Genomic DNA, 23,404 nt, shown 5'->3' on the forward strand with positions numbered 1-23,404 from the left:
AAAGGTAAGAAGGGTATTGGTAAAAACTTACAAAGCTGATGCGAATTTTTGTTTTACTGTTTTAAAGCGGCCTGACGGGTGCCCCTAGCAAAATTATTTTTGTTTCCCCATTCCGAATGGCATTTTCGTGATTCCGTTGAATCTCTGTCACCGTAGTTCTCTGTCCTCTCTAAGGGTTTTTCCGTAACTTCAGTCAACATATTTTAATCCAAGAAATTTCCGAACCCTATCCAGTTTAGCTCCCTTTCGTCCATTCTGTTAATTTAATAATGAAAAAGAGAAAAAAAGACTCAGCCTCGCTCGTTTCTTTCTTCCCACCTGAACATTCGTTTCCCTGTTTCTTCTCTGCGACACTTGCTAAATTTCCAAATTTACCCTCCAAGTTCTCTCAAAACCCCATCCTCTCCCTCCGTTTTTGTCTTCTCAGATTCCATCGCCAGTCAAAGATCCTCTTCACTTTGATCAACAACCAAGACAACAACAATTTCCCTCATGCGATGCGTAAATAGCAAGAAAGAAGAAAAAGAGAGGAGGAGGAAGAAGAAGTAGTAGATTTCATTGTGGATGGATTTGACGGAAGGAGTCGGAGAGAGCTCGTCGCCGCCGAGAAGCTTCGGTAGCTTCAACAGCTACGATGTCAGAAACGACGTTTTCAATCGCTTAGTTGAAACCGGCCACGAAGAAGCCATTTCTAATCCTGACTTTCGTGACCACTTAGATTCTCACTTCAATCGCTTGCCTGCTAGGTAAAATTTATTTCTCATATGAATAATTTATACACTTGTAGCTGTTTTATACGTAGTTTTTACTTGTTTTATGAATAATTTAGGAATTTATTTGTAGGATTGGTTAAGGCTGATGAAGTTGTTTGGTTTTTGGATTCAGTTATGGGCTTGATGTTAATATGGAGAGAGTGGAAGATGTTTTGTTGCATCAGAAACTACTTGCATCAGCGAAGGATCCGGAGAAGCGGCCGGTTTATCATATCCGCTTCTTAGAGGTACTACTACTTTTTTTTTTATTTTAAATAGCAAAAGTTTAGTATATAAGAGGAACGCCTTCTGATTTTCTTCCTTTCTGTTGTATTCAAGATATTGCTGTTAGAAAAAGTGGAAAAAAATAGAGATTTGTGCTTTTTATTTCGACTACTAGTTCATATGTAGCTGCTGTTTGTGGTCAAGTTAATGTGAAGAGGCTTTAAATCAGCCTTTTGGAGATAGTGGTTTATAATTCCAGCAAAGTGGTAGAAACTGAAATATCTTGAAATGGACTAATTATGCGTATCATTTTTCCTAAAAACTAGCTGTTACAAGAAGAGATAAAGTTGTGTTAATTCATTACTGATTGATAATCAATTAAAATAGATGGTGGTTTGTGGTACAGAGTGTTGGGAACATGTGGTTGTTGATGACAGGTGAACTTGAGAACAATTCTTTTAAGCTTTGCTTGATAGGGAGGGTGGAAATGTTTTGATTTAATGGTTAGGTTTCAGAACAACCTTCCTGTTTTTTGGAATTACCATTGGATATAAGCCTTTTCCTTCTTCCCTCCTTTCCATCCTCCCAACCAAGCAAAGCTGAGTGTTTAAGGTAATGTGAATCCAGTTCTTTTCATTTGCAGTTGACCCTTTACTTTTTTCCATGAGATAACCAGAAACTATTATTATTAAAGAGCACTATTTATTAGTAAATTCACGTGTCAAAAAGATAGTTTTCTTTTTGTAGCTTTGTTAGAGCAAGTAATATTAGTTGCATTAAGCACAAGCCTAATATTTATCAAAAAAAAAAAAAGTACAAACCTAATGTCCAAGGTGAAAAGGAAATCATTAGTATTTTTTTCAATAAATTTTTGTGAAAGGGATTTTTTTTTTTTAAATATGTGTTTGAAGTATTTTTTCTTGGCAAATAAGTTCTGTTACTGTTCCCTAAATTTTGAGATAGCATGGCCCCAGCATTAACAAAAAGACTTTTTATATTTTTATATCAACATTTTAAGTTTTGTTCTCTTTTTTTTTTTCAACTTCAATTTGTACACAAACGGTCTATGGTACTACTACTACATTTGTAATATTTAGTAAACTACCTCTTCACTTTATTCCTTTCGTGGATTAGGAGATAGTGTAAAATCAGTGTTGATAATGTCATTTATTGCATATAGTTTCATTGTTGGCGTAAAATTATCATTTTGATAACACTTTATAAAAATTAATGAATAATGACTAGTGGAGAAATATGTTATGAGATATAGAATGGATGTTGTGTCATGAAAAGCATAAGGGGCCTACTGTACTCATGTCATTAAGAAAATGGGAAATTAAGGGCAATTTGTCATTCCAAAGTTGGGTTGTACCTTCAAGACTTATGTCTTTTAGATTTGTGTTTGAAGGATTTTTGTGAAGAACTCAATGGGATTTGATGTCCTACTAAAATTTCAAAATGTTCAGATAAAATTGTGAGTAATCACATAAGTCATTATGTTATTACATATGGAAATTGTAAGTTTTTTGGTATTTATATAAGCTGAAGTGAATGAAGATGAGCAACGGTTCTGTTTTTGTGAATTTTTGCCTGTGATAAGGAAAGTTGATGGTGTTTATTCCTGTTTTATGGCTTAGCTGAATGGTTTATGTCTCTGCTCATACGTCTTATACAATTCTAACAATATGCAAACTCATGCATCTTGATGTGTCTTTGTATTTGGCTGCGTGTACATGTGTGTTTTGCTGATTGGTACCTGTTTGAAATTCTAAAATGCTTTGAAGCAGTAGTACTCTAAAAACAGGTTCTGAATTGTTATGGTTAAACAAGATCAGAAAACTCCATGATATTTATGGTATTTCATTAAACTATTTTGTGCAATTTTTAATGAAATTTATTTTTTCATCTTTTGATATCTTTTTCTGCTCTACTGCAAATGTTATTATAGCATATCTTATCCTTTTTGTAGTCCAATTTTTTTGTTCCATTTTTTTTCACAGTAAGTCTGGAAGGAAGAAGCTGATTATATATCTGGTTTTATAGATTTTGGAAAGTGAAAATTGAAGAATAAACAAGAATAGCATATCCAAATCACTGTTTCTGAATAATTTAAAAAAAAAGCAGTTTATGAACCCTTTAAGAGCCGCATGCTCTTAACCATTTTATACATTTGCTTCAATCATGGTATTACATCTAATTTATTCTTAATATCTTCTAATATGATGCATTATCTTTTTGCCTTCCTTTCCTGATTCTACCTGTTTTCTCCCTTTTACATGTTGGCACGTAGAACCTTTGCACCAAACCTGATGCAAATGATGATCAACAATTTATAAATTCTTTTTCTGCCCAAAGGCCTTCTGATGATGAACATGGTGAAAACGTTGTGCCTTCGCATAAAAGGTATTATATGTGTTACATTCTTAGTTGTGTGTCTTCCCTTTTCATTATTTGATCTGAAAAGACTCTTTTTCTCATTTTTTTGGTTTTCTTAATAATTTTGTTAATTGTTGCTCCATTACCTTCTGTAAATAGAAGCAGGGATCATGCAGTTGACTTTGAACCTTGCTCTAAGCTTGAGGACCTAAATTTGGATGTCAGAAAGAATTCCAAGTGTGTAGAGGATAGATATCTTACGGAGAACTTCTCCAAAAGGTACCTTGTTGAAGATTTGTTTGACATCTTTTTCCTTTCTTTGAAATTTCAGTTATAATTTTTTTTTTTCCAATTTGTTAGCTTAGCTACACGTAGAGAGTTTCCTACGTTTAGGATTGAGAACCTCTGTGTCTGTTTGTGTGTTGCGGATGGGGGTGGGGGGTGCACACTGTGCGTGTGCGTATTTGGGTCTTCCTCGTGGGGAATTACTTCAAAATGAAATGAAATGGCTAAATTGAAACATCACCAGTATTAATAGGCTAATTTTTTGTGCTTCAACCATTCAGTCTGTACCTGCAACTATGAAACTGATTTTGTTTTCTTTTCCTCTCACATTGGTCAATACATGTATCCAAGATCTCTATGGCTTTGGCTTTCCCTTCTCATTCATGTTTATACTGAATGGAGTTCTTTGTTACCGGTATCATAACAATACTCTGCAGCTCATAAGTATCTATTCAGTTATGTTTTTCTGACTATTGAAATGATTTTAAGATTGTCTAATCTATAGTTACTTGACAAGAGGTTCATTTGGAAGCATTTTGTTTTATATGGAGATGCTCATCTTCTTATTCTCTTTCTCTCGTCCATCACCTGCATGGACAATTGAAGCAACTACTGTGCACAACAATTTATCTATATGTATATGCACATATTTAGTTCTATACATATATGACCATGCTGAATGCATGCACACTAGAATGAGGCTGATGAATACAGCTTTGATATATCAGTCATGGATTTGTTGTATGTACATATGGTAAGTGAGTTGGCTTTTGGTAAATGTTTTGCAGGCAAGATATTGTACATATTCCAATTCATGAAGTTATATTTTCTACCACTGACAGGCCAAAGCTGCTTAGTCAGGTATGTTTGACAACATGTATCTTATTGTCATGCAGAGCGTTTCTTTGGTTTTAGGTTAAATTCACACTTATAATCCTTGTGGTTGACCTTTTTCCATTAACACCCTGTATTTTTCTCTCAGCACTGAATGCCCTGTGATTTCTATCTACTGTCGTAGGGTTACATTGTTAACTTTTCAACAGGATGATAAAAAAATTCAAAGCTGAGCTTGAATGTGATCCTTTGGTTTAATCTCTATCGTATTCAACTTCTTTCCATTGAGTTTCAGTTGATGTAAGGCCAGCCATGCTAAAAATATTCAAAGCTTAGCTCGAATTTGATCCTTTGCTTTCTTTGAGATCTGAAAAGCAGCTTAGGATGTGTAGTTATTCACTAGTTTTTTATTTTGTGCGTTCAATTTATTAATGGAATTTTTGCAGTTTGTTATCCTATTTTAATGTTATTATGCTATTGGAAATTTTTGTAGTTTGGATAGGCTTCTGAAACCTAGTTGTCATCATTTGATGGCTTGTCATAATGACATCCTGCTTAAGTTGCTTTCTTGGTAGTGGCTAATAGATGCAGTTTATACTTTTTCGTCATTAACTTTATGATGTTTATCAAAAAATGTTTATGGTGTTTAAACTCTCCTTCAAAAATGGATACTAATCAATCCTTTTTTAAGAACAATGCTAAAACTTGTGAAAGATTTTATAAGCTTGCAATAAGGTTCAATTCCTACGTCGTCTGTTACAGTCTTAATTTAATTGCTATTAACGAGTATCCTTCAGATTCCTGCCAACATATCTTTCATTTCCTTTGAACTTTTGAAAGACAAACATAGCCAGTTGCTTACGTTGAACCCTTGGAGCATGCAAAATGCATTAGAAAGACTTGAGATCTGTAGAGATTATCCATTTTGGTTTGTGAATACTAATAAATATCCCGCACCTTTCTCTACTCTCTTCTAAGAATATTATTGTAATAAATTCTTGATGTAACAAAGAAAGACAGAACTAATTTTGACTTATATTTAAGCAGCTTGTGGGGCTTTCAACATCATCACTTATCTTGTTAACCTTTTTTTTTTGGATAATATTTATCTCGTTAACCTAGTCAAATCTGAAATACTGACCAGCTGTGATTTTCTTCTAGCTTTCTGCATTGCTTTCAGATATAGGACTTAACATTCGTGAAGCACATGTGTTCTCAACAACTGATGGCTACTCTTTGGATGTGTTTGTGGTTGATGGATGGCCTGTTGAGGTAGCCATTTTTCGATTAGATGTTTTGTTGTTATTAGGTCCTTGTATCTTCACATTGTTTGGCGAGCCATAGAATGTGTAGCTAATAATGGATCTTACTTTATGGAACATAATGTATCTTCTGCTACTGTTGTGCGTGCAGTTTCCTTAATGGTAGTTTTATTCTTTTTTTCATGAGTTATTTTAAGCGATAAAAACTCTTGCTTTGATGCTGGAACATTTGCTTTTTCTGTTAATTCATGTTTTACATTTCTTCAGATCTAATTCATGGAAAAAGAACTTTAGATGCCCCCCACTCTGCTGAGAATGGAAATGAATGTTCATGCCTTGTAAAAGCTGCTGTTTATTTTCTTTTTGTTTCTAATACTGCTTTGACATTTGACCATAAAATCAAAAAAAAAAAAAATTGGGTTGGTACTAGATATATATTAAATTTATTAGGTTGGTTAAATTAAGTAACATACAGTTTATCCCAGGAGAGTAGCCTTAATATATTAAGGAGCATTGTGATTATATTTCTTTTATGACAGGGATCTCTGCTGAGTCCAAATGTTGCTGACTTTGCAATGTTGTGGCCAGGATACAGATGGTTTATATAAAGCTATGGAAAAAGCAGTTGCTAGAAACAAGGTAAACTGTCTCTGTGTGAACTCTATTTATGGCCTTTTGCTTAATTTTCTAGCTTAATTGCAAGTGTCTGAAACTTATATCAAATCCCAAGGAAGAATGGTTTTTAATTTTTCAGGATTGTAGTTTTACCAATGTAGTTGGACATTATAAAGCTAGTAAACTACTGTTGACATTAAAATGTTTTAAAGAGCCAGTACTGTCTGGTTTTGTTTTGAAGTTCAAGTGGTTCGAGTACAATTCAAGAGTTTTGTCACATTTCTAGTAGTATGAAGTTCTTCATGTTGCCACTGCCAGATTCGTGCATGTGACAGTTGATCTGTATGTAAATTTATACTTCACGAGTAATTGAGCAGATTGTAACCCTGGTTTTTCACCCCTATAATTTGTATTTGATGCATTTATTTTCTTCAACCATTATCTTCCTGTTGGATTGTGATGGAGCTCTCTCACATATTATGTTGCTTTCACTCTTTTATTTGCTTGAATTTTGCCTTCTGTAAGTAAATTATGAATACCAAAAATATATTTTAGCTTATGATTCCTGGACATATAGGGGTCACTGTCTGGATCTTTGCATTCTCAGTCAGCTGTAGATGATGCATCTGCAGCACAAGAAAAATCTGGAGATTGGGAGATAGATAGAAGACTTTTGAAGATAGGAGAAAGAATTGCATCTGGATCTTGTGGAGATCTGTGAGTTGTACTTCAATGAACCTGATACTTGTGATCTACTCTATTCTTTATTTTCCTTTTTGTTGCTCAAGCTTTGTCTGATGTTTCATCTGAAGGTATCGTGGTATCTACCTTGGCCAAGATGTTGCTGTCAAGATTCTTAGATCTGAGCATTTGAATGATGCTCTGGAAGATGAGTTTGCTCAAGAAGTGGCAATTCTCCGGTGAGAAGCTTTTAACTGTTACTTTGGAGTTCAGTTCTGGGTTTGCATTGTTCTTTGCAACCATCTTTAATCGTTGTGCTGTTGGATCCCTTTATATTCAGTTAAATAACCCGTCTGCCCCTCGCCTTCTACGCCCCCACCCACCCAAAAGAAAATGGTAATGCAAGGAAATAATAGTTGAATATTTGAACACTTGTGTTTCCATGTTGAAAGTTGTCTCATGTAGGTTCACTGTCCTACAGAATTTTGCTTCTTATGTCTGACAACCCGTTTAATCCAAATAAGCTATAGTAGGAGTGAAAACACGTTGTTGAGATTCTGTTGTCAACTAGGATGCACAGACATAAACACGGGACGTGGGTAGGACACGATATGCATGCAGCGACACAACAATTTTTGAAAAATTAGGACATGACGAGCCAGGATATAGCAATAAAATATAACTTTAATATACATATTTGATATATGTGTATACTTTAATTAATTATTTATTAGAAAATGTTTTAAGATGAATTTTTTATTACTTTAATATAAATAAGAATAATATGCATTAAAATTTCTCAAAATATAAAAATCTTAATTATATCACATTTTTTTATCACAAATTTTTAAACTAATTTTATTATCATGTACATAAAATAATTAATTGTGTTGGATATACTTTAAATTCATCTAGACCTATTGTGTTATGGGCTCAAAAGTCTAACCCGATAAGCTTTGAAACCTTCCACACAAAAGCCCATTTGAGACAGCCCAATTTTATTTCAGCCTTAACTATATTAACTTTTTTTTCTCCATCTTCTCCAGAACAGTAGGCTGTTCAGCATCTGCTGCATCTCCTTCCACTCTATCTGTCAGATAATCTAACCAACTTTTCACCTCTAATCTGAGTCTCACCCGCATAGAGCAATACCACTTGACAGTGGCGAATCTATGATTTTGCATGAGGGGTGGCTAAAAGGTAATTATAACGGTAATTATACTATATATATAAAGTTTTATACATATAATAATAAAAAAAAATAAAAATTGAGAGGTGGATGTTGCTACCACTTGCCACCCCCTTGGCTTTACCATAGCTTGAGCCCAAGTAAGGAAGACTGAATTGTTGGATCCTTTTCTCACTCTTTTAATTTTCGTGGCTTCACTGCCATATCCAGTGATGTCCATGCCATATCCATGCTGTGTCTGAAATAATAAATTTATTTTAATTGTTTGGTGTATCTGTATTGGCAAGCATAAACTTGCTTTACTAACTAATAAAAGGATTTATAATGCTCTCTCTTCCCCCTTGGGTGTATGTCAGCAAATAGCATTTCTATGTATGCATTTCTCTCTCTCTCTTTCTCCCTAGAGAATTGACAGTTTTCTCTCTTTAAGTTAAATTTAATTTTAGTTTTATTGAGGATAAACTTGTTTTACTAGCAAATAAAAGGTTTTAAATTATATGTGAATATAAGTATTTTCCTTGCATTTTTTCTTAGATTAATAATCTATTGCCTAATTTCTGATATAGTATATAGTTGATGTTTTCCAGTGCATTTGTATTTATGTAGGACCATTACCATGTGGATATAATCTTATTTCTGGGTTCTTGAGTGCAGAGAGGTCCAGCATAAAAATGTTGTTCGTTTTATTGGTGCATGTACAAAATCTCCAAACTTGTGCATAGTGACAGGTATTAAACTTTTGAGGCATTGAAAAATCCTCTTTGAATTAAATTAGGCTTCTTTTGTGGTTCTCTTCACCACTATCAATCTGTCATCTCGGGTTCCAGCAATTTTGCTGTATGTCAACATCCCCCTTCCCCACCAAAATAAAACAAAAGAAAAATTCTGAAAAGAAATCCAATGGGTGTAAAAAAGGTTGTTGCAGGTATTGGTGTTTTAAACTTATGGACTTAAATAATTCTGTCGAACATATGCAGATTCAATTAATTGCTGCTTGGTTGTTGTAGAATTAATTTGATTAAAATATCAAGTTCGTTTGGAGCTTTATTTTATAAGTTTTCTCCAAGTACTAGCTGTGAAGTTTTCTGTTGGAAGGAAGAGTCATACGCTTGGTGGTGTTAGTTTCATGCTAAGATAACCAAGTCCTCTGGAGATCTTTGTTCAGTGGTCTTCAGTTGAGCAAAGTTTTACGTTATCATAAATTTTTTTATTAGTAAATCTTATTAGCTGACCTTCTGTTCTTTTATTTTCCTTTTGGCGTTGGTAAACATCTTTTAAGTGTCGACTTAAATTGGAACAACTAAAAGAATTATTATAGTTGGCAGCAATTGAGAGCTTCCAATCCCCCATCTCCTCCCTTGGACCCTCTGTCACTCGTACGCTTGTTGTTACAACTGTTAGGGTCTGTTTAATTTCAAATATATATCTAGATTCTCATTTTCTAGCTCATATTGCTGTTTGCAGAATATATGCCTGGGGGAAGCCTATATGATTATTTGCATAAGAATCATAATGTCTTGAAGCTCTCTCAGCTGCTGAAATTTGCTATTGATGTCTGCAAAGGGATGGAGTATTTGCATCAAAACCACATAATCCATCGGGACCTGAAGACAGCAAATTTGCTAATGGATACGGACAATGTAAGAATTTTTTTTGATATCGTCGATATAAGCATGCTCAAGGGATTAGTTTATCTGATTTTCTAATAATTAAATTGTTCTAGGTGTTGGGCAACATGACAGAAGATTAAGTTGTAAACCAGAACCATGACATCTGGAAGAGTTGGGTTTTCCCTTGTAAAAGTTCTTAACAAGGGTAAAACTTCCATGAAGGATAGTAAAATAATTATATGAATTTGCATACGTTGGATTAGTGAATAGAATGCTAGTGAAAATCCTTATGCTTATCTCTATAAAGAGCAGATTAGAGTTATGTCTTGAATTATTTTTAACCCTTAATCAGATATTTATGGACATGAATTCTATTGCATTGTGTTCCTCTATTTAGGAGATTAGTTCAAGTGTCTGTGGTAACATAGCACTAAATGATTTTTCATCACGTTAATACTGTCTATGCAACTGAGGTATGTTTAATATTGGTTCTTAGTATCTGCAATCTCCTCTCTCTCTCTCTCTCTCTGGATGATTCATATGCATTTTCCATGACACTTTCTTTTTAAAAGCTTTTAAAGGATAGACTGACCTGAGAGTGGCTTTATTGAGTAAGAATCACTTATTTCTAATGGTATCTTACGTTGATAGTGACTTCCTTATGTGGTTCTAACTGATTGCACCCTAATCAGCATTTGGATCATCAAAAAAAGAAAAAAAAAGTCAGGGGAGTAGTGACATATGCCATTCAGTTTTTGAACTATTAAAGTATATGCCATGATCTAGATCATATATTATTGTCTGTTGAGAATTGTTTAGTTGGCAAACCAAGCGCATGTGAGGGGGTTGGGGAGTGGCTAGCCTTTCATGTTTAATTGTAGGATATTGTGGCTATTTAGACTCATCATGAGTAGCAAGTTGTAGCGTGGCTTCACTGGTTTCATTTAGTTGGATTTGGCATATACTTGTTTATGTATTATAATTTGAACTTTGATTTTGTAAATCTGTCTCAAGAAAACCTCCTGCTTTTGGAGTTGTAATGTTTCTGCGAATAGGAGTTACATTTGGTGTAGGATGTGGAATTTTGAGTAGTAAAAATTACATTAGTAGACCTAATATGGAATTTGTTATGAATCAAGCAAGGAATGTTGATTTTTCCATTCATCTCTCATTTTGGTGGTTAAGTTTCTATGAATTTTAATGCTGATGGAGAGTTTGGAAGGTTATAAAATTTGTTGGGATTCAGCTCGTAATAAAAATTTACTTTGATACCCTGAGGAAGGGGTCCTGTATATGAAGCTTGCTTCAGTAAGAGCATTAAAGCCAAGGTGAATAAGCAATGAACTAGCTAAACCATGGGGCAAGGACCTCAGTCACAAAAGAGGAGAAGAGAATAACAAGTGTTTTAGCAATGTGTATCTGGATTGACGCCTATATGTGATCTGATCCTTCCAACAAATCCAATGGCCAGTGATACATTTTCTGTTGACTATGTTTATTGCTGAATTAGCACAAGTCCATGTTATGCTTTTAGTGACTTGATCCATCTCTCATGCTATTTTTGTCTCCTAGAATGATTTTTTTTTTTTAAATTTTAATAGGGTAGACAGCTAAAGTAGCTGGTTGTAGTCTGTATTGGCATGTGTTAATTGATTATTTCACAGTTTAAAGAGAGATTTTTTTGACATTGTGTTTTCTGAATTTAAGAATTTTATGTTTTCTCTCAAGGCTGTTAAGGTGGCAGATTTTGGTGTTGCTCGGTTCCAGAACCAAGGAGGAGTAATGACAGCTGAGACTGGGACATATAGATGGATGGCACCTGAGGTGTGTATCTAATGTTTGTTTTCCCTTTTTCCCGCTGAGGAGACTGAGGGCCTGTGGTTGCATCCTTTAATTATTTCAAAACTTAGTAAACATTTGATGATTCTGATAGCAAACTTCACTATTGGTGGAAATTACCTCTTATCTGCTGGTCTTTTATTAATGTTCTAATATTTGGATAATTTGTTCCTTCCATGTGTTTTCTGCTAAAAATGGAAGGAGCTGCAGATTTGATGATTCAAGTTCTATCTTATGCCCCTGGTTATGTGTTATGGTTTTGGCTTACATGCTGTGTACATTAATCTTCATCGAATTTACTTCTTATGTTGGTATTTTATCATCTTCTTACTTTATTTCTCTTTGGCAAGGTCATAAACCATCAGCCATATGATCAGAAAGTGGATGTATTCAGTTTTGCTATTGTACTGTGGGAGCTAGTGACAGCCAAGGTATTTCCTGAAATTGAAGAAAGTTGATGAGCAATTGGATTTTAAAGATTTGGAACTTATACTTCTGAAAAGTATTTTATCGTGGTATGCAGGTTCCGTATGATACCATGACTCCGTTGCAAGCTGCCTTGGGAGTGAGACAGGTTTGCAGTTTTTTTGATGGAGTTAAATATTATTTAAACTATATCATAGTTTAGTATAAGACTGAAGAGTTTCTCAGTATCCGGGACCTATTATTGAATTTTAGATTTGTTTCTCTAGCATATGTTATTACTACATCATTCATTGCATGGAAGCAATTGTATTCTAATGTTTGTAGATATTTTTCTTTCAATTGCAAGCATGATTAAAGCAGCTTCCCTATGGTTTTTAGTGAATATGTGCACTTGGAATGTATATGCTTTTGCAATAAAATTTCTTAGTTCCATGTTGCTGCATGAAATCTGATCTGAAATGTATATGCCTTCTGAAGGGTCAGTATGCTGTGACTTGGAAATGAGCACTACCAATCTATTGAACTGTTTCAATTTTTTGGATACATCAATTAGAAATGGAAAGATGTATGAGAAGGCATTGAATCTGTTGATGTTATGAAAGAAACCTTCAAAGTGTTGATGCTTTAAGCATATCTGCAGTGAAGGATAAAGTCAATTCCCTGTACATTATCTACAGTTTAGGTGTCTGCTATTAGAACGCTAGAGTCATAGGGTTCTTCCAAAAAGAAAGAAACCTACATCACAAAACAATGAAAAGGGCCTTGGAATTTTGATTTCACTACAAGCATGTTCTTGTCCAGGAGTGTACAAGGCCACCATGTAATGGAACTGTTAACCTGGGGCACAATTTCTTCTTCTAATATTGATGTCTTGCGTTTTTTTGGTCTTATTATTTTTTATCAGGGCTTGCGGCCAGATCTTCCTGAGACTGCACATCCAAAACTCTTAGACATGATGCAGAGATGCTGGGAAGCGGCTCCAGACAAGCGACCTTCCTTCTGTGAGATAACAGCTGAGCTTGAGACACTTTTTGAAGAAGTTAAGGTAGAATTTTGACAATCATATAAGCTTTCCTTATGAGGCGTCATTTCTTTGCATCTAACTAAAGTGTGTCACAGGAAACAGCGGAAGCAGTGAATGGCAATTGAAGATTTTGGTATCTACGTAGCCTGATTGACACATTTGAAGATTTCTTTTTGTCAGATAGTTATAGAGGTCTTATATTCTATAATTTGAGGGAAAGTGAATTTCACTAAGGCTATGCTATACTATACGAAAGGCACAAAGAAAATGCTGATTTGTAATTTTGTTTTTGTTTGTCCATTTTTTCTTCTAATGACGGTGTTAAGTCTCGTACTTGAAGATGGTGTAAAAAGAAAATGCTTCCAAGCAATATGATACCAAATTTCCAAGATAAGACACAGGTGTTGGTTTTTTGTACGAGTTGGCTCGAAAGAAGGGGAGGAGAAAAGTGCTCAAACAACATAACGGAGCAGAAGAAACCGTAAAAAAGGCAGCAAATTCTTCCGAGACAAGCCTCCGCCAGCGTTTTAACGCTAGGACCGGGTTATACTGTAAATTAATTTACCCTCAAATGAATCTGTTATGTAAGCATTGCACATTGCTGACTCGCCACGGTGCCCTTGTATTGAACGCTTGCGCTTTCTAACATGAATTGATTCACATCGAATCACCTTCTATCAGAGGTCCACCTGCCTATGGTTTCAACAAATAGTTTATCGTGATTAAGTTTTAACTGCAAAAAGAGTTATGCCGTCAATTTAATTTACTAAAATTATCGATATATTTTTAATAAATAAAAGGATGCTGTATTTATTTACATTGAAAGTATTAAGTTTGTTAGATAACGTTAACAGAATAATCAGTAGACCTTTTTCTTATGATTTTTTCTTTTCATTTTTATTATTAGAGGAGAGAAAAAACTTTCAACCTTAGAACCCTCAATGTAGAAGTGGGTGGGACTATTGTTGGGATAATAATGCCTCAAACCACCTACTTGAGTTAATTTCTGATCTTGAATTGAAACGTCACAACTATCATGTATTGTCACACTTGAGTGGTCATACTCATATATAAAATTATTAGCATGTGACAATGTTGTTAAAATAATTCATGAAATTATTCTCAAAGAATTATTAGAACATTAAGAAGAGTGCTTGAGCTGGATAAGTTGGGGCATGCCTAACTAAGTCTTATAAATAGCTGAAGAATCTCATGGAGTTCTGCAATTTGACGCGGAGCGTGTATTGGAAAGTAAGCACAACTTAATTTAGAGCCAATTTTGATGGTAACTTTAAATTTCATTATTATTACTATGTAATAAAAGAAGTGATAAGTACAAGTTGTTATTAATTAATTTGTTCACAGTATTAGATTGATAGCTTCCAATCCGACCACCTTTCTACGAGGATAGATACATTTATTGTTAAGTGAAACACTTTTCATTATTAATTAATACTATAGTTTATTTAATGAAAAGAATAGCCCAATCAATACTCAGAATCATTTGACTTTGTGAAAATTTTAGACCAAGTGGACCATTTCCATGTCATCTTTGGGCCACGGTTTTCTTATTTTTCTCGTCCATATATGCATAGAAACTGCTTCAACAAAGTATAGAAAATTGCATAATTAAGGTTCCGGTTCAATCCAAGTTCTCTCTTATTGAACAATGAATTACATAAAAATTAGGGGAAAAAAGACTTACACGTCTCCAAATTAGAAGTCAATCAGTGTCCCCTTCAGACTTTTATAAATGCATTTAATTATATTCATAATTTCATATATATATATATATATATATTTCTTTAAGTCTTAAACCAATAAAAGGGGTTAAGTGCAATGCAGTTTTCATACAAGTATTTTTTTTTCCCCATTTTAAAGCTCTTCTCCTTTTTCATGTTTCTCATTCAATAAAATGAAATTAATAAAAGAAAAGCAGAAGAAAACAGCCAAAGACATAAAATCTCTTTCTCTCTTCAACAAATGTTGTAATAAATCTTAAATTATATAAAAAATGAAAACTGATAAACCTGGCCTAGAGGTGATATCCATGCTTGATTAAAAATGTGTGTGATGAGGGCTCTGTTATTTGGTTGGCATATTTATAAACAAAATTATGATTTGAATTATATTATGTCCCACCAACTTGCAAGACTTAGAGAAAATGAGGTTTGTTGTCACTTACTAGAATTTGTTAGTTGGCTTTTGGTCTTTTATGATGTCTGCTGTTGACACCCATCTCCCAAGGTGAAAATGACTGACAGACATGCAAGGGCTACCAACCAGATAATGAAAAGGAACACTCGAAACATGCCAATTCCCTCAAAACACTACCTGCCACAAAAGTGGTATTTACTATTTACATTCTGAGTTTTGACAAGAAACAATTCTCAGTAATAGCTACGGGTTTAGGGCAAATCTATCTTCATGATTATATTAACTAATTAGATTTAGGGTTTAGGTAAACATATATCAAAGTATCTAGCAAAATATTCATATCCCAATGCCAAAACAGGATTGGACCATATATATTTCTTTCTTCTTCCTAGTATAGTTTGGTTGGGCAAACAAATGTAGTCTAGCTGCCCTCGCTTATGTATGTGTAGGTACATTACCTAACAAGTCATCCGCTGATCTTACTACTAATTATTTTAATTTAAATATCAATCATTATAATTAGAAAATGTAGGTACAGATAGAACGTCTGAATTCCAAACCAAGCAAATGCAGTGGCAGATGAAGCCGCTGAATGTTGATTTTGAAGTATAGATTAGGAGGGGAGGGCATGCATCAACTTTGATTAGGAGCTTATGGATACTTTACAAAACCTGATTAATAAGTTTGTTAGGCCTAGTAAAATATTCTAAAAATTAGCTGGAGGCTGTGGACGCGTTTGCGTCTAGATTCACTGCTAATCTAGACGTAAACAGGTCCTCGACCTAAGGTTTCTGTTTATTCCCCGGGCCACAAGACCCCACCATTTGGGAAAGAGGAGAAATGTGGAATTTTGCACATATTTTCCGCATAAAGAGATGCAGATTTAATGATTTGATTTACGAGTGAGATATGATTTAATGTTGGTGGAGAGCTAGCGATAAGCACAGTTAGAAGGCAAGCAGTGCACGTAATGAGAAACAAAGTGATAAACTACATTAGGGAAAATTCATAAAGTAGAAGCTTTGAAGTCTTTCTACTTAATTTGATGATATATACATACATATATATATATATATATATATAGAGAGAGAGAGAGAGGGTGAAAAGTTTTAAATGAACAACAATGCTGGAGGTAGTAAAGAAATATGTGTATGATCAATAATCAAATTGCATATCAATTATTAGCTTAACTTATTTTTTTTGTACCCTAAAAACCAAAAAAGGAATAAATATATATGTGACTAATGAAAAAAAAATGAAAACCATTTGATTGGATTCTAGAAAAGACTACTTAAAATCATGTGGGTTTGGAGGGTCGTTGAATTTAAATTGTCTTTATTTATTTATTTTTTTCTGAAAATCATTAAATTGTCTATATTTATATATGGCACATACCAAGAAAGAAATCAAAAAGAAAACGGCAAATGAAATATAAACAGTATGGTGGCCTACTGTCTGGCCGCTTATGGTACATGCAATAGATACTGAGAATTGCAGTATTTCAGGTTGGGACCAATGGATGGTCAAGTGGGCAATTTTCATACACCCATAAATCTCCGTTTATTTTTTAAAATGAAATGAAACAAAATAAGATCCAGCATCTTGCATTTATATAATCTTTATTTTGAGGAAATCGTTTTAATCATAAAATTGTATCTTTGTTTAAGATTAATTAAATCTTATTTCACACGGTTCCTGATCTCGCATGTCACAAACTAAATTTAATAAATTTAAAGAGAAAATGGGTCTTAATTGTTTTCATATGATTTTACAATTGATAGAGAGAGAAATAAAATTCTATTGGAGTGTGATATCACAGCTTCAATATAATTAATGGTCTACATGGAACAATATTTATCAATATAATTTAGTGAACTCTCTATCTCTCTCTCTTTCTGTCTCTCTTTCTGTTTACATATTTGTAAATAATTTCGATTTTCATGCACATGGGTTGTTCTTATAATTTGATTTTTTTTTTAATAATGTTCTTATAATTTGATGAGCTAGCTAGTTGGCTTTGTTTTACATGAAGTCGGCTATATATATTCAATGTCTCCCACTAGCTAGCTGCATATCTGCTTTGCAGTATAGTGAAAATGACTAGAAACAACGTGCAATGGCAAAAGCAATTAATCCAAAGATTCCAAACCAACCAATTAAAGTTTACTTAATATCCGAAACGAGGCTGAACAGAATTCAAGTGGGTTTTAGAGCAATATATATTTGAAAAAGACAAAGAAGAAAATTCTTCCTCATTTATTTTATTTTATGACCTGGATTATCATGCAATGGCTTTTCCATTTTCACAAAGGATTAATTAATTCGAGTAATAACTGTTTTTTTTTTCTTTTGCGCAAGGCAACAGCGCTAGCCAGCTAGCTCAAGAAATTACACTCAAATAATTAATAGGTTGGAAATTAATTATACATCCAGTAATGCATAATGTTAATTAGCCTTTCAATCAGTGTAACAATACAAAATGGTCGATTTAATTTCATGGTGTTTGCGTTAGCCTCCCTGCTTCTCACCAAAAAGAGGGTATAAATAAAATTACAAGATCAAAAGAGGAACAACAAAACAGATTGATTAATCCCTCCTCACCTTTGTCTTCATTTTAATTTCTGCTTTATAATCAAAATTTAATTATAGTTTAGTTATGTCTAACAAAAATTTAAAAATTACCTTGAGATTTGACCTAAGAAGTAGTGTTCCTGTCAATACTCAATTCTCTTGTACGAATGAGTCTAGATCGAAAAATGTCATTAATTAACGACTCAAAGTTAATTATAGTAAGAACAAAAAAGAGAAAAAAAAATTCTATTTCTTCAATCTTGTCCATGTTGAATGTCTGGTTGCATACAAACATACCTTACTTAAATCATCAGCCGTAATGTAATAATTTAATTAAGCATGATTATGATATACATAGAAATCCTTAGACCAAATCCGAAAGCCACCTAATCCGCATTAAGCTTTATATAAAATCATATGTAATTGTAGATCATGATGATTGGAGGCAGCTAGAAGGTTTGTCAACTTTCTCCAACGTCAATTTGGACCCAACCATGCATCTCCTTTTAGGCATTCACACCATCTTTGATAAAGACGAAAAAGTAAAGGGAAAAGGCCAAGAAAGCAAAGAATATTTAATCTTTTCGTATATTCTTTGGTAGAAAAGAAAAATAAAGGAAGGAAACTAAAAAAGGAAAAGGACAAAATAATAGCAATAAGTGAGTATTTTTTTTTTTGGTTATGAATTATTTGCAAAATTAAGGTAGTATGCAAAACAAACAAATTTCATAAAATTCAATGAATTCATTTGCAACTCACAATTTGCTATGTCCTTTTTGAAATTTAACTCATTCTAGAATTTAAAACTTAAGTTAAATCGATAAAAAAAATTCGCTATTTTTTAATTATGTCCAATGGTTAAGATCTAATGAATATTTTTCTATACATACATAGAACAAAAATATTGATTTTGAAAATTAAATTCATCTGTCATGAAATTTTTTTATAAATTAACTTCATTTTGAGAGTAACTTATTTTAATATATTTTGATCTTATTTCAAAACATCAGCATCAATTGAGAACCTGATTTAGGAAATTGCGAAGTGTCATAAATTAGCTCATAATGTGTATGCTCTCTTTTCCTTTCATTTAAAAAGATTAAAATTTTGGATTGGAGTGCAGAAAATATAAAATTTAATCTCTACGTTTTAATTCTTTTTCAATTAATTGCATCTACCGATCCTTATCAACTTGGAGGAAATTGTTGGGCAGAAACAGTTGACTTGATCTGGTACAATTGGCCTGCAAATGGGCTTCTCCATTATTCTTCACTCCTGAAAATCATCTACCAGCTGTCTTCAGGAATAAAATATAATTTTGCTTTGATAATCAAAAGTTTGCAAAGTGTTGTAATTATTTGCCTTAAACTTTTTTTTTATACGTTGCTTTGTTTATAAAACTTAAAGAAGAAATAAATATATATGACAGAAGAGAAGTGAATGGAAGAAAACAATCCAGTGGGAGTCTGAAAGGAAAAATTGTTTGGAAATAACTTAATATTAAAGCTGCTTTAAAGGCATGTGGGGTTGTAGAGTTGGTGGATTTAAATTGTCTTTGTCTATATATTGGTACCCAAAATATATGCATGTCAATTTAGAGGCAAAAGGCAAGAAAAAACAAATTTTTGGTGGACCGTTAAAAAAAAATCAATTAATTTCCATGACAATTATGATGATCACATGATGGGCATATGGATGATATTAATATGATTGTCTCTACCTGGGGCTTCTGTTTTTTTCCTTTTTTTATCTAGATTTCCATTGGTGAAGAATCAAATGCATGCACCATTTTTCTTCTTTTCCCATGGTGTGGACTGGGCAGCCTTATTACTCAGTCATCTGTTTCTTTAGAGAATATCTCTTGCAAGTTGGTAAATGAGACACTATACTCTTGCTAAATTCTATAATGACAGGAAGCATCCTCTGTCCAATGTCAATGCATGTGTATAAATTTAGGCAGCACTCATTCAAATACAATCACACGGAAATTGGTAATTTAATTTTAAATGCTTTAAACTCAAGCAATTCATATTTTTAAGGGATTTAATATACTTGGTTTAACTGAATAAATTAGTCCCAACTTGAATGAAGTCCAATATTGTTGCACAATAAATTTATATGCACGCATAAACATGTATGCATACTGCTAGAAAATGAGACAGTCCATGTTACAGCATGTTTGCCTTGCCTCTTCTTTTATATAATTCTTATTTTCAGTTTCTGCAAAAGTTTTAATAGTATTATTAAATGTAAAGGAAGCAATTATTAACATTGTTATCTGTAATATGTAAATTATTTTATCAATTATTCCAAATTCAGCTAATTAATTAAATCTAACATATACAGCTAGGATTTTCTAAATCTTGCAAAGAAAAAATCCTTAGCCCAGCAGACAGCTCCACCACAAGAATATGCCTGCCACATGCATAAAGTCCAGCAAGCAGCAACACCTGTAATTTGTGTACTCTCTAGAATTTTCTATATATATTAACTTCTTTTTTAATTGGACCTAAGACATATGATTTATCGATTTGAGTTAATATTATTACCCTGGATCCTGACCCAATGCAACATGATTGGTCAAGCTTTGGCTGCTGAATGATTATTTGACTAATTATAATTTCCAAAAAGTTGCCTTTTGCGCCTTTAAATAATCTTAGATTTTTAAGATACTTTTGGGAAATTATAATTTTAGACTGGGTTAAAGGTGAAAACTTTCAATATCTTGAAGTCAGAGTGTTTTAACAGTGAATTTATAAGGAAAATAATAGAAACGGGAGAAAAGTTGAAACTAATAATACTTTATTATCTTCCTATCATATAATTATATTTATTTAACTTAATTCATCTCAATGTCTCTATCAACATCATTGTTTTTATATAATTAAAAAAAAAGAATTCGAATCTTATTTTTTAAATAAAAAAATAATATATTAATTAATAAATTAAATATTTAAGTGCTCTTTCAACATCGTTTGTCTTTAACAAATTAAGAATAATGTGAATAATATTTTATTTCCTTGTCGTCCACTCTTCAAACTTCCCACATGATTTTGCACGATAAAATGGTTTATTCAATGGCCCCCCACCACTGATTAAGATTCCAAACTTTATTAATCATGTGGATCCCACAGTATCGGATTAGTTTTGTGTTCCTAATAGTCTTAGGACTTCCCAAATTATGCCCTTCTTCCCCTCCCTTTGCTTTTTACCAAACTGACCTCTTTCCCTTATCCCATCATATATTATAAGCCACTCCCACATTTTTCCACAAGTTTTTTTTTCTCCTATTCAAGGCCAAAGTTGGTTCGGGGAAATATATTAATTATAATACCTTGATTGATTCTTGCCACTGCTTAGCATTTTTGGATTTCTCCATTTATTTTCTCATTTAATTAGCTAGCCAACAAAAATTATATAGATTAAAAAGAGGGAAAAAACTATTTCCTCTAATCATACTTCAATCTCATTGCAAGTAAACTTCTAATAAACTTGGATCCATTGATAACGCATTTCTCAATTTGATGCATTGAAAATTATTGCTTGAAATGATCAGTTACCCAAACCAATAATTAGTGTTTTACGTTTACAAGTTTTTCTTTTTTCAAAAACAAAACGCACATGGCTGTAAATTTTTTGAAAAATGCAAATTGGTCAAAGGCTCAAAAGTTACATATATAGTTGAATCAATAGTTTTTTTTTATATTATATATGTAACCGTCAAAACTCATACAATAAGTCTTTTAATACGGTTCGTACAAAAAATTTACTCATAAAAAATAATCCATCCAGGTGTACTTGCAATGGACTTTGATATTGTTGAATAAGTATATTTATTAAAATTCATTGCATTGAAAATTATTACTTGAAAAGAATGACTGAAATGAATAATTAGTGTAATACGTTTATAATATTTTTTTTTCAAAAATTAAAAAATAAAAAAGAAAGAAGAAAACACATGGTTGTAATATTTTTGATATATGCAAATTGGTCAAAGGCTCAAAAGTTACGTACATAGTTGAATCAATATTTTTTTTTTATTATATATGTAACCATCAAAACTCATATATACATTAAGTCTTTTAATACGATTCGTACAAAAAATTTACTCATAAAAAATAATCCATGCACGTGTCCTTGTAATGGACTTTGATATTGTTGAATAAATATATTGAATTAAATTTAGTGCATTGAAAATTGTTGATGGATAAAAGTCAGAAATGAAAAGGAGTACAACATGCATGCTGACAAGGTCAGGGAAGTATACAAAATGGTCAAATTAGGCTCTAAAGTCATGTAGTTGTTGTGGCTGCTGCTAGTCCTTACACCTATCTTACATGCCCTTATCATGGGATTTGCTGTCAAGACAAATTTGGTAAAGCCGGCCAAAGCAAGACAACTTTAAACTCTATTGGCAACTGAGATTTGCTTCCAAAAATGGAGAGGCTTTGTTATTTATATTTATATACTGCTAATTGTGCCTTTTCCAGCTTCAGGAGCATAGACTCAACTGCCAACTACAACAACTCTCTGCCATATGGTACTACAGAAAGGCTAAGTTGTTTCCTAATGCCCTTTTGCAATATTTAAAATGTAGAATAATGGAAAAAAAAATCCCATTTTAATGATGGTAGGATAATCAGAATCAATTATGCTTTTCTCATTTTACTTCAAACAAATTCTCTAACTATATAATACATGCATTATTAAATTTTAAATTAATTATACATCTGAGTATTTAATTCATTGATTAGTGTATTATCCTCTATCAAAAGAATATAATTCGAATTTCTCTTCCTCAATTATATTTAAAAAAATCATTTATTAAGTTTTTAAATGAATAAGTATGCATAAAAATAACTGACTTAGTAGTGCACTTGATAGTCTTAAATGTTTGATTAGTACCTTTCTTTGTTATCTTCTTTTATCTCTTAATCTACCATATATTTAGTGGCTGAATCTAGTAAATTTAAAGGAGATGCTACAAGTGACCATTCCCCATTTAATTATTTATTTGGAAAGTGTATTAAAGAATAAAAAATTCAACCTCAATTTGTTTAAAGACAGATGTGGGTAGAATATCGAGGAATTTAATATGTCGGCAAGCATATTCTGGCTTTGAAGGATACCGAAGCCCTGCCTAATGATTTTAATATGGATATTGGTCTAAGAAATGCGCATTTCAGTCCCAAAGGAAAAGGAAGCAAATTATAAAGAATAAACTTTCCAACGCCAATCCCCATTTCTTGATTCCTATGCTGGCATTATTTTATTTTATTTTATTTTTGCCATCTGTAAGCACTAAAAAAAGAACAATTGAAAAGCCAATTGATCGTTCAAAGAGACAGTAACAGATAAAAACCCAAAAGAAATTTATCAAGGAATTCTGCGATATAATTATAAACTAATTGATTGATAGTAACATGCATGACCAAATCCATCATGAAGACAGAAAAAGGCAAAAGCCGCTATGATTTCTTCCTTTCTTTTATTTTATTTTTTAATTTTGTAACGCGTTTTCTATCCCCAGTTGCATGTAAAGCCATGCAGAGAAAATA

At 32.8% G+C, this 23,404-nt stretch overlaps 1 protein-coding gene across 3 annotated transcripts; it reads left to right on the forward strand.

Moving 5' to 3' along the window:
- Positions 1-225: 225 nt before the first annotated feature.
- On the forward strand, positions 226-13,512 carry LOC110416196 (serine/threonine-protein kinase STY46-like). Of its 3 annotated transcripts, none has more exons than XM_021428085.1 (16): positions 226-746; positions 886-1,000; positions 3,268-3,380; positions 3,513-3,632; positions 4,427-4,499; positions 5,634-5,744; positions 6,323-6,373; positions 6,927-7,066; positions 7,162-7,269; positions 8,874-8,947; positions 9,684-9,859; positions 11,558-11,653; positions 12,019-12,099; positions 12,192-12,242; positions 12,999-13,139; positions 13,221-13,512. In XM_021428085.1, the coding sequence occupies exons 1-16, from the start codon at positions 565-567 to the stop codon at positions 13,230-13,232; spliced, it is 1,644 nt and encodes a 547-aa protein (XP_021283760.1). In that variant the 5' UTR covers positions 226-564; the 3' UTR covers positions 13,233-13,512. The 3 variants fall into 3 exon arrangements, with proteins under 3 accessions (XP_021283760.1, XP_021283761.1, XP_021283759.1); XM_021428086.1 differs by having other exon boundaries at positions 227-746; positions 6,957-7,066; positions 13,214-13,512; XM_021428084.2 differs by having other exon boundaries at positions 229-746; positions 13,214-13,512.
- The last annotated feature ends 9,892 nt before the right edge of the window (positions 13,513-23,404 follow it).

The sequence above is a fragment of the Theobroma umbraticum genome, unplaced genomic scaffold (genome assembly GCF_002168275.2).
Source record: "Theobroma umbraticum cultivar Fairchild unplaced genomic scaffold, ASM216827v3 scaffold_51.0, whole genome shotgun sequence".
NCBI lineage: Eukaryota > Viridiplantae > Streptophyta > Magnoliopsida > Malvales > Malvaceae > Theobroma > Theobroma umbraticum.